The 11,830-nt window shown below is 43.3% G+C and overlaps 1 protein-coding gene across 1 annotated transcript in view; it reads right to left on the reverse strand.

The window, feature by feature from the left end:
• The window catches only part of EML6 (EMAP like 6), a 286,960-nt gene extending 275,440 nt beyond the window's left edge, over positions 1 to 11,520 (reverse strand). Inside the window, 2 exon segments of the mRNA XM_070379563.1 lie at positions 9,889 to 10,620; positions 11,441 to 11,520. Of these exon segments, the coding sequence (XP_070235664.1) occupies positions 9,889 to 10,085 (197 nt within the window). The 5' untranslated portion in view covers positions 10,086 to 10,620; positions 11,441 to 11,520.
• Between the last annotated feature and the right edge of the window lie 310 nt (positions 11,521 to 11,830).

Consider the following 11,830-nt stretch of genomic DNA (forward strand, 5'->3'; position numbering starts at 1 on the left):
GTCCGGCTGTCAAGGTGCGGCTTCAGGGGGCGATGATACTACACTGAGATTGAAAGAAGAAAAAGAGCGTATGTGTGGACAAGCGAGGGGAGTCAATGGCATGTGCTAGGTTGAGGATACACAAAATAAGGTACTGGGTCCAGGTAGCTGCAAGGAGTTTGATGTGGTCTGAGGATGTTAGGAGAGGGAGAGACATCAAGCTGGAGGAAGACCAAGGAACCAATCATAATAGTCTTAGGAGACTACTCTGAATGAGCATGGGTAAGCTTGATACTTATCCTGCTGGTAATGGGGAACCTTAGGTAGATTTTAAGTCTGGCTTGAGGAAGATTCTTTTTCAATGTCTGTTAGATGGCCAAGCTCAGTAAATCATTCAGGGTTCACTCATCACCAAGGCTGGTGATCAGCAGGGATGCACCAGTATCTGTGCGAGGTAAAGCATGGGAGTAGTTCTTCACCAGCAGGCAAACAGCTGCTGTCCTAAGCCTCACCTGCCTCCGCTGAGGAGCCTGAACTAGCTTCAGGAAGCCTCCTGTGTGTGCCGTCAAGCCATCTTTCTGGTACCTGCTAGCATGGGCCCTTATTCCTACATGCTCCCCTCCGCATCCAGCCCTACCACTGGACCCCAGCAGGAGAGTGAACACTCTTAGCAGGGGCACTGGCACCCCAGTAGACAGATGCTTGATGTACACATAGCCCTCCAAGACTGGTCATCAGCCAATGGCCAGTATTTCCTAGGGACATCCTCCATGGCCTGTTATAAGAACTAAAAATTCCATGATATGTTCAGAGTCACCACAATTTTGTTTTTAAAACTTAATATCATTTTCCTGACTTCTTCTTGCTACCTCCTCTTCTAATCCACCTCCTACAGTGGAGTTGCCATTCATTCTTTCTCAGTCTATGCCTCTCTTATTAGACAATCTTCCTTAAAAGGACAGCCCTGTGAAACCTAGGCCCGCCTTCCAGGCTACAGCTGATTGAACTGGTGGACATCCTGACCCTGCTGACCCGGTGTGGCCAATCAGATTCTCTTTTCTGGAAATCTGGAATTCAGGCTCACAAGACCTAATCAATTGGTTTCATAGGGCCAAGCTGCATAATCTAGTACAGTGAGGTTAAGATGGCTTTTTGGGGTATGGCCATGTGTAAAACGGATCACTGAGTTAAGGAGCCAGTCTGCAGTCAGAGAAAATCAAAGCATATTTTATCCAGAGAGAAGCAGAGATGTGATTCCCTGTGATGCATGCTTGCAAGAGAAAGAAACAGGAAAAGACTAGCTGCCTGATAACTGTGCAGTGTATGAGAAGCCAGCAATATACTCTATAACTGAGTATCAAAAGATGCTCTTCTCACCTTGTGATCCCCTCCTTAACTCTTCTTTTGAGAAAATTTCAGTCTCTTGCAACTGATGATCTCTTACTTAGAAGGCATCTCATCACTGGTGGATCTTGTTTTACTCATACCCATAAAATCAACTCATACTGAACACAGAAAAATGTTGTAGTGACATTATTAAACAATATGTAAACTAAACAAGAATTCTCAGTAACCTCAGAACAATTCTCTAACCAGCCTATATATGTACTACCATCCAAAGAAAGCATCTTTCCTCTCAGGGAGGCAGAGCTGGCCTGCCACTCCCCTCCTTCACGCTGATGGGAAGGGGAACGACAGAGAATTAGTGGGCAATCCTAGAATCCTTCAACTCCTAGGCTGAGGCCATCCAGGTGTCTGCCTCCCATTGAGAGAAGAAAGGGGTGAACTGGTAAAGAGGTCAAGGTCAAGAGATCTGACCACTCCCTTTGCTTTCCAGACAAACTCCACCCACTCAGCTGCCTCAGTAGGTAGGTCTCAGTAAGTCTGTCTCCAACAGCAAGACTGAAGACTAAAACTTCATTTTCAAAACTCAGGATCTCTGGAAGTAAAAAGTCAATGTATAGATTGCTGCTGGTCCTTAAACCAGCAGTTGCTAAAAACTGCACCGATTCCTCAATGTATAAACAGTTATACTGTTTAAATATATAAAAAGCGACATATCTTTCATAGGATATAACAGCATCTCTACAAATGCAGAATGGTAACCAAAGCCTCAAATTTCTGTCATTTCTAGGTTAAATTTTTTAACGATTGCTTGTTTCTGGGTCCCCAAATGTTCAGTATCTTCCGTATGAGAGGAATGGGCTGCCTGGTAGGGAAGGTCAGAGGCTATAGGCATCCAAAAAGAAAAGTCTTCTCAACAAATGGTGTTGGGACCACCGGATATCTGCATGCAAAAGAAAGAAGTTGGACCCTCCATCTCACACCACGTATAAAATTTAACTCAAAATGGATTATCTTTCTAAATGTCAAAGCTATAACTATAAAACTCTTAAGAAGAAAACAGAAATAAATCTTCATGACCTTGGATTAGGTGATAGTTTCTTAGATACAACACTAAAAGTATAAGTGACAAAAGAAAAAGATAAGTTGGATAAATTAGACATCATCAAAAATAAATTGGACGTCATCAAAATTTAAACTTTTGTGTTTCAAAGGACATCATCAAAAAAGTGAAAAGACAACTTACTGAATGGGAGAAAATACTTGAAAATAATATATTAGATGAGGGGCTTACATTCAGAATATATAAAGAACTCTTACAACAATAAAAAACAAACAAGCCAATTAAAATGGGCAAAGGATCTGAGTAGACATTTCCTGCAAAGAAGTATACAAATGGTCAAAAATTTACTGAAAAGGTAATCAGTATAATCAGTTCTTAGGGAATGCAAATTAAAAGCACAACAAGATACCACTTCTCACCCACAGGGTGGCTATAATCAAAAACACAGCAACAAGTGCTGGCAAGGATATGGTGTCACTGAAAATCTCATATGCTGCTGATGGGATTGTCTGGAAAACAATTTGGCAGTACTTCAGGAAGTTAAACTTAGAGTTACCATATGATATAGCAACTCCACTCCTAGGTGAAATATACTCAAGAGACGAAAACATGTCTACACAAAGGCTGTGGACACACTCTTCCACTGCCCACAGGGACACATTAGCCGTCTCCTAACTTGTTCCAACCAATCCTTGCTTGGTTCTTTCTGAGAAGAAAGAACACTAGACTAGGTGACAAATTAATGAAAAAATTGATTCTGTTAATTTAAGAATTTAATAAATGAGTCGTATATATATATATTTAAAAATCTATTTCACAAGCTAGCAATATCTTTTAGGTTAGAAAAAAAAAAAAACAAACACTGATCTATTGAGCTCTGAAACATATGAATGAGGTCCCCAACATCTTGCTGCATAATAGACTAGCGGCATCAACATCAACTGATGGGAGCTGGTTAGAAATGCAGGATGTCAGGCCTCACACCAGGCTTACTCAGCTACATGTGCCTGGGTGACTCCTATGCACAATGATATTTGCAAAGAGCTGTTTGCTGTCAAGCACTTTAATTACATTTAAGACCAATCCACATATGACAAATCAAGTTAAACCTACAAGAGGAGGCTGACGGCTTGAAGATGTGTCGTCTGCTGGCTAAAGGATGCTTTCCGTATGGCTCTGCCTCCTGGGGAAGTAGTCAGTCCCAGAAGCAAAGCCAGCAAGGTAAACCCTCCCAGCAGCTTCCTTTTTCTTGTTTGGTGGCAAATACATCACCTACATCACAAAGGTGTCCAGAACCACTTCCTTGCAGGTAGGAGAGCCTCTAGGACAGCCCTGCCTAAAGATGCTGCCATGGAATAGGTTTTCACTTCCCACAGTATAATCTACATTCTTGTGGCCCGCTGGCGGTAGGGCCTATATAATTCTTTATAAGAGAGCATACTCCAGGGTCATGTTTTTCAAGCTGTGACCCATTATATAGTAGCCATATTTTAAAAATAAAACCATGGTCATATATTCTGAATTAAAAGGGATCTATGATATGATATGAGCAACTCTACTCATAACAGTAACTGAATGGAATATTTGTGAGTGTCCTGGGAAATCTAGGACATATGGTGGCAAAACCCATGAGGCATTAATGACCTGGATGAGAATTACTATGACCTTGGTCTTTCTCTGGATATCTAGACCAGAATTCTGGCCATACCAGGTTCTTTCCCATCCTGGTACCTTTGCACGTAACCTCTCTTCTCCATCACATCTTCACTTACCTGCCCCTTCTCATCCTTCAGATTTCAGCTTAAACACCATCTCCTTAGGGCACTGCTCTGGACACCTTATTTAAAGTAGCTTCCGCACCCTACTTGACCTAGTTCCCCTCTATGGTCATTCCCTCCTTAGTACTTAGCACAATCTGTATTCACCTTGCTGTCTTGTTCATTCATTGTTGGCCTCCTCCATCAGAATGGGGGCAAGAACTTGGTCATGCTCAATGCTGCACCTGGTATATTCTAGATACTAGTTTTTGATTAAAAAATAAATGAAAAAGTAAAATCTACCCAGTTTAGAGAATAAATAAATCTTAATAAAAACCACCAGACTAATAGCTTATTAACAAGAATAACAGTAAAATCATTTATGAACAGACCATAGGTAGTTTAGTCACTAAGTCGTGTCCAACTCTTGCGACCCCATGGACTGTAGCCAGCCAGGCTCTTCTATCCATGGGATTCTCCAGGCAAGTATACTGGAGTGGGTTGCCATTTCCTTCTCCAGGGGATCTTCCCAACCCAGGAATCAAACCTGGGTCTCCTGCACTGCAGGCAGATTCTTTACCAACTGAGCCCTTTCATTACACGATCATGCCAATGAACAAGCAAGTGAGATCCGATGAATAGAGGATGAGTGACTTTGCTTAAATCTCTCCCTCTCTGAGCTGTAACCTGTAAAATAAAGGCTCTCAGAGTTGTGGGTGAAGGGATTTCTGTGTGTGTGTGTGTGTGTGTGTGTGTGTGTGCAGTGTCTGGTACAGAGCAGGCACTCAACTCAATACAGGTTTGATTCTTTATAGTTACCCCTAAGTTCCCCTTATTCAAACTGGTCAAGGGACTGAAGTATATGAAATCAGATCTCCAGGCCTTCATGTGAATCTGTTTACCCAACACCCCAAGCCCAACCATGGCTGTTACACCTCTCTCTTCAAATTCAACAAGTACAATTGTGTGTACTTGCAGTACCAGATAATTTTAGCCATGTCACAATTGAGATTTAAAAAAAAAAAATTTTTTTTTTAACATCTCCAATAGTTCACTGTTTCAGGTCATTGCTTCAAATCTGGTGATGTTCTAAGATGAACCTGAACATGGTTCCATTTCTAGACAGAGTTCTAGTGATCTACTTCAAATAGCCTTGTGTAAAGCACAAAACTGGAAAATAGAGTTACAAGGAGTCATGAACTGACCAAGTTCTGGTTAGAAACAAGGCACAATGGTAGAGACCACAGTGACTAAGAAAAATTAAAGAGTGTGTAAAGCAGTGAAGTGATAGCTCTGGGCTTTGGAATCAGACTGACTTGGGTTCCAATTCCCATTCTACAGTCTGCTAAAGAGTGACCATGGGCAACGTCTTTAACCTCTCTGTGCCTTGGTTTTCTCATCAATAAACTGAGGCTAACCACAGTACCAACAGGATAGCACTGGGTCTACACTCAGGAAATATTGGTTCTGCTTATTAAATTCATTCTCAGCCTCAAGAATCTTATATACATTTACAAATGAAAATATTCAGAGTGAAGGAATGGCACTAAATGATACATATCAAGTGAGCAGCATTAGTCACAAAAGATGCAAAACTTTAGGAGTGCAAGGCACTTCTTCATCTAAGGGTGGTAAAAGGGCTCATGGGAGATGTGAGATTGAAATGAATGGGGCGCTTAAGACAGAGATACAAATAGGCTCCCTGTGGTGGCCACTTCCTATTTGCCAAACACTGTGGGGAACCTTGTATGTTATCCCCTTAAGCTAAAGTTAGATAACTTTAAATCTCCACGCACTGATGAGAAGATATGTTATTGATGACAGTTGAGACTCACAGAGATTTAGAAATTTTCCCAAGTCACCCAGCTGGTGGCAGATCTAGGTTCAAAATCAAATTTGTCCGACCAAAGCACATGCCCCCAACCAGTATGTCACTGGGGAAAGGGATTGGGAAGAGATGGACAAAGCAGGTGAGAAACTATTCCAGCATGAGGCAGGAAAGAACAGAGTCATGGAAAATAAAGGTATAAAGGTAGGTTAACACCAAAGAGAAAGGAAAACTCAGGAGTTTGGACTTCAGACTGTGGACACTGAAGAATCACTATTTTGTTTCTGGTGTATGTGTGTGTTTTTAATTAAATACTGTACTACTGCTATCGTTACTAAGAGCATTTACTGATCACCAACTAACGGCAAGGCCCCACAGTAAACTATCTGCATATATTATTTTAAATAGTTACCTGTTTGAAATTGAAATTCTGCAATTTAGTTGTTGTTAATTCCCTTCTTACAAATGAGGGCCTGAGAGGTCAAGTCACTCACCTAGAGGCCTCTAGTAAACAGGAGAGTGGATTCAAACCCAAGTGGGTGTGAAATCAAAGTCAGTGCCCTTTTCCCAAATGTGGTACTGCAGAAAAACCTCCCTTGCAACAGAGAGCCAGGAAAGAAGAGAAATGAAAATGGAGTCAGACACAAAATAGGGTCCCAGAATAAGGGAGAAATGTCTCCACTGGAGTCACCATGAAAATGATCGGGAGGAGACAGACAGTAAATGTGTGCATGACCTTTCCTTTCATTTGCTCCAGTTCTGTGTCATGGTCTGCTACCTGCAGCAGAAACCAAGTTAGTAATTATTCCTGCCTCGATTACTGTCCTTGCCTTCAAGCCCCGATTTGAGTGCTTCTGTTGCTTTAAGCATCTTCCTGTCCCATCACAATGCTATCAGAGCTAAAATATGGCATCATCCGCTAATCTGTTATCTGTATTGAAGGGTAATCATTCAAGAGAATAAAACTAAGCCTCCACATCCAATAAATCACATTATGCTTCACATATCAACATTTTTTAAAATCTGACTTAAACACATAGTCTTTCAAATCAGGAGGACACATATGCTGAGCTCTAATGAGCTCTGTCAAATCCTACATTATTATTAAAGTTCATCGTGATCTCAGAGATGATACAGTTTTCTAAAATGGAGTATGGCATCAATATTTGTTTGGCTGCTTTCTAGTTAGGATTCTAGGCAAAGTAGCACAATAAATAATGCAGTAGAAAATGTATGCGTTATGAATACATCATTCAAACAAATGCAAAATCTATGTGGATGATTACTTATCTTGTTTGATGGAATCAAGGGTTAGAAGTTTTAATATTCATGTCATGATTCCAAAACACCCCAAACATTTTTGCACTAAAATCTTAGCTTTAGTCCTCCTCATTCAATGACAAACATTAATATTTTAAATAGAAAATCAGTAGTATAACTAGCTATGCAGAAATGAGTTGAAATTCATAAAGATAAAAGAATACATATTTCTTCTCCATATGTATAGTTAATACATTAATATTCCTAAAATTTTACAGTATTAATTTCAAACATCTAATATGTTTCTGGGAATAAAATTACGAAGGAAATGGCACTTAAGAGTTCCATATACTAAGGATGAAAACAAATATGGTTTATATACTACCTTCACTGGATGAAGATATTTACATATATAAGATAAAGCAAAATAACAACATAAATATTCTGTATTCTCTAATTTTACAGTTCCCAATTATATAATGATCTGTGATTTGTGTTTTTTAATCTATTTGGCTTAATTTTATTCCTATGTGCAAACATATAGATGGATATTAAAGAACTCTGCTCTCCTACACATACTCAGACCCAACCAAATAACATGGAAAATTTAGTCCTTTCTCCACAGGCAGCCTTGCTACTATGTCTATTCAGCATAAAGATATAACTGCCTTAATAAACAGAAACTAAATCATCAGGTTTTTTTGTTTTCAACAATTGAAGCTCCCTGCAAATCCAGTTAGACAAATAAATTCATTCACCTTTTCTTCAAATCTGAGTGTTTCTTCAACTAAGTCAGATATCACAACAACCCCACTAGTCCAACAGTCTGTCATAACAGTGGTTCACTGCAACTCCACCCTTTTCCCACCTTCAGTTTCACAGGACATCTATTTTTTTTTTTTTTCCTGTTAGAGGAAAACAATTAAGATTAGGAGTTCAAATCCTCAAAGTAGTTCAGTGAACTGTCACATTACTATTATTTAACCGCAGGGAATTTCCTGTTTAATTGCCACTTTCTCCCTTCCCCAAAGGACTACATCTTATTTTGATGGTGTAATGGAAAGCACTGTGTTAAGAAAGGGCAAAAACATAATAGGTTTTAATTTTTAAACATCTAACCTTTTCATGAGTCACTGTTAATCATTTGCACCTGTGACTTTAATAATCAGCGTGGAATTACAGCAGCAAAATCTCCAGGACAGAACTAGGTGAGAACGCCCCAATCACAACCATTATCACAGCAGGGAGAGAAGAAAGCTCTTCTATCAAATGTGACATGAAGAAAGTTTTAAAAGTCAGTTCCACCAAATCTCAAGAACAGTTGAGCTCCTAGCACTTAAAATCTTCATCTTTTAAAAGTCAACATTTTTAATTTATATACATTTCACTATATTTTAATATATTAATATAGTTTTTTACTTTCTGTAACATTTTCTTTCAACTTTAGGGCTTGAGGAGGAAAAGGGCTCCAGAAAAATCACAATAGTACAAAGCGGGGTACTCGGGGAAGCGAGTCTTCTAAAGCATCCTTCCCATGGAGAAATTAAGACCAACAACATTATGCCACTGAACCATTTATTTCATTATGAAATGAGACATAGAGTACGAGTGGCAATATTCTGAAATGTGATGGAGGTTGTTCTACATCAGTGAACACACAAGTCTGGAAGGTATAAATACGGTCTCTGTCAGCTGTAGTCCATCCTCAGCAAGTCATTTTCCCTGTGGGCTGAGGCTCCCATATCGTGGAAACCTTCCCCAACTGCCAAGGGCTGAAAAGGAATTCCCTGTGAACAGCATCTGGACCACACCTTGTATGGTCACAGGAGAAGCTGACAAGGGCTGGAGAAAGATGCGTCTAGTCCAAAGATGAGAGGACAGGACCAAAAATCAAAATATATCCCTTTACAATTTAATAAGGAGGACCTTCTAAAATGGCTATTCATCCGGTTTTGTCTTCACCAGTCCAAGCCATTCACTACTAGATGTTGGTCATTCTGTGGGCTGGAGGGTAGGGTTTTGTTATACAGAAACTGCCAGTCTTTTGTACCCTCAGTGATGGTGTGGAAGCATCCATTTAGTGTATAAATATGATTCTCGGCACTAAGTCACTACCAAGTGAAATATTAGAGAACAAACTCCCCACCCACTGCAGAAATTTCCTAGTTTCCAAGCATGTGGAAAGAAGATTCCAAATTACCTTTAGCAAAATTTCCTTTCTTTTTTTTTTTTTCAATCCTCTTACTTGCTGAGGAACCTTCTAAAGAGCCTCCCAAAGATGATACCCCCAGTTCAGGTTATTGGTCCTAAATTTTCCTAGTAAGGGAGGGAAAGAGAAGTGTTTAATAGCTCCCTAGGATCCTTCCACTTGTAGCAGGAATGAACACCTAAAAAAGCACCAGGACACTTAACTCCTTAGTGATTTAAAAAGCCTTGCTGAGCAACAGAGCAAGGGTAAGGTAAGCAACCCTTACCCTGCTTCTGCCCTAGCCTTAGAATCAGCAGCCCTTCTGTAATTCCCTGAGGTGCCAGAGAGACTCCTTTATTCCATAGGGCACCCAGATCTGACTCCACGAAATCCCAGTTAGTCATCCTTCTTCTCACCCTTCCAACCTCCACACCCAACCCCTCCACACCGCCCCAGGCCACCTCCTTACCTAATAATGTCGTCGTTGTGTCCCAGGAAGAATTTTTGGCTGTGCTCGCGGGTGTTGTAAACCACCCCGACCCCAGCCACAAAGTAGACCACCTCTTTGCCGGCGGTGTAGTACAGGTTGTTGCGGCACTGGTGACCCCGGTACCCGTACACCCACTCCAGCCGGAGCTGGCAGCTGGGAGCTGTCCGATCCGCCATGATTAGACGACCCCACTAGCCCCCCGGGGCCCCCGCGCACGGGTCCGCGGCCCCTGCGCGCCGGGTCTGTCCTCTCCAAGTCTCGGGCTGCGGAGGACCTGCAAAAGGCTCAGCGTGCAGCGCCGGGCGCTGATTTCCGCGGCGACGCACTCACACAGACCAGCACGCCGGCCGCCACCATCATCCACCGCCGCCGCCGGAGACGAGCCGCCGGTGCACGGCCGCCAGACCCCGCCGGGCGCCCCGGCTTCCTCTCCCCCGGGCTAGGCGTCTTCACCCGCGCGCGCGCTCCCGCGCGCCTCACTGCACCTGCGGGCTTCGGCCCCCGGGAGAGGTTTTTGGGAGGGTCACCCCGCCTTTTAAATCAAGGATCTGCATATCCAAACACTGATTACTCAGTTCGCTCACTGAAGTTTGCAGTGCGCGGGGCGGGGGCCTCGCAGCAGGCAGCGGAATTTATTCTGTGACAGCTTTAATTTGACAAGGAACTCCGGTAAGCTTTGCCATCGCCATCCTCGGATCCAAAACTGACAGTCTACATCCAGGAGGCGAGAGCCAGGAAGAAAGAAACAGATATTTTGCATAAGTCACCCAGTCCAAGCAAATGATCCCCAAACTAAGCCAAGTTTTTAAAAAATTGTCAACTATTCCTCTTTTCTGTCTCCAGATCCATCTTTTTTTTTTTTTTCCTCCCATATCCATCCTTTTAATGATACGAAATATGCCCTAAATGCTGCCGGGTGGTGATTACTGATATGATTTGAAAGAACATTTGCAGTTTCCCCATTAAGCCAGGGCAAACATGCAATGATCATCTTTTAGACTCTCCAATTAGTTGTGTATATATTCAGAATTCATATCCTCCGTGAACCCTCTCTTGGCCGAGAAAACCAGAACGAACTTAGCAGCTCTCACTAATCAGGAACTCCAATGGCAAGCTTCATAAAGATTTTTTTTTTCTGAATCGGAGGAAACTGAGACACTACGGTAGCTGGAGGCAGGAAAACACAACCTACAAAAGCTCTCAGTCCAGAAGAAATTATAAATAATTAACAAGTGACCGAAATCGTGTACCTTTCCCCAGAAACGTTTGCGCTAGCTATGGGGTCCCGTGGGCTCAAGGGTCTCGTCTCTAAGCCCGGCGTGGGGAGGAGCGCCCACGGAACCACTGGGGACAGCGAGCCCCCCCACACACGCGCACACACGTCCCAGGCATTGGTCGATGCCCACCCGAGGGATGCCAGCCCCCGGGGACACCCCGGCCTGCGCACAGTGCCGCGGCGGCTGCGTCCTGCACTCCTCCCACACCCGATCCAGGCTCGCCTGCGGAGCATCCCAGCTCTCCCGCCTCTAACCTCTGCTCTGAAACGGCGGCGCCAGCACGTCCTGGATCTCACAGGGCAAGCGAAATCCTCTGCTTGCCCGCCCCCCGCCCCTTTCCCCGCCTCCCGCACCGAGGACGGGCTTCGTCACTGGGACGCCACCGGAGAGAGGTTCTTCCTCCAGTCTAGGCTCCGGGGGCGGGGCCACACCGCCGCTGTCGGGAACCTAGGCTGGCGGGTTACTAGGCGAAATCTCGGCGCTTGGAAACGGCGACGCCCCAGAGCGCTGGGTCCGCCCCCTCCCTCTACCGCCCACGTCCCCCCCCCGCTCCCGATGCATTCTGGGAAATGTAGTCCGCTCCACGAGGCCTCAGGCAGGGAGCACGCGGTGCCAAACCGCGAATTCCAGGATTCCATGCGCCC

This window comes from Bos mutus, chromosome 11 (genome assembly GCF_027580195.1).
Source record: "Bos mutus isolate GX-2022 chromosome 11, NWIPB_WYAK_1.1, whole genome shotgun sequence".
In the NCBI taxonomy this organism is placed as follows: Eukaryota; Metazoa; Chordata; class Mammalia; order Artiodactyla; family Bovidae; genus Bos; species Bos mutus.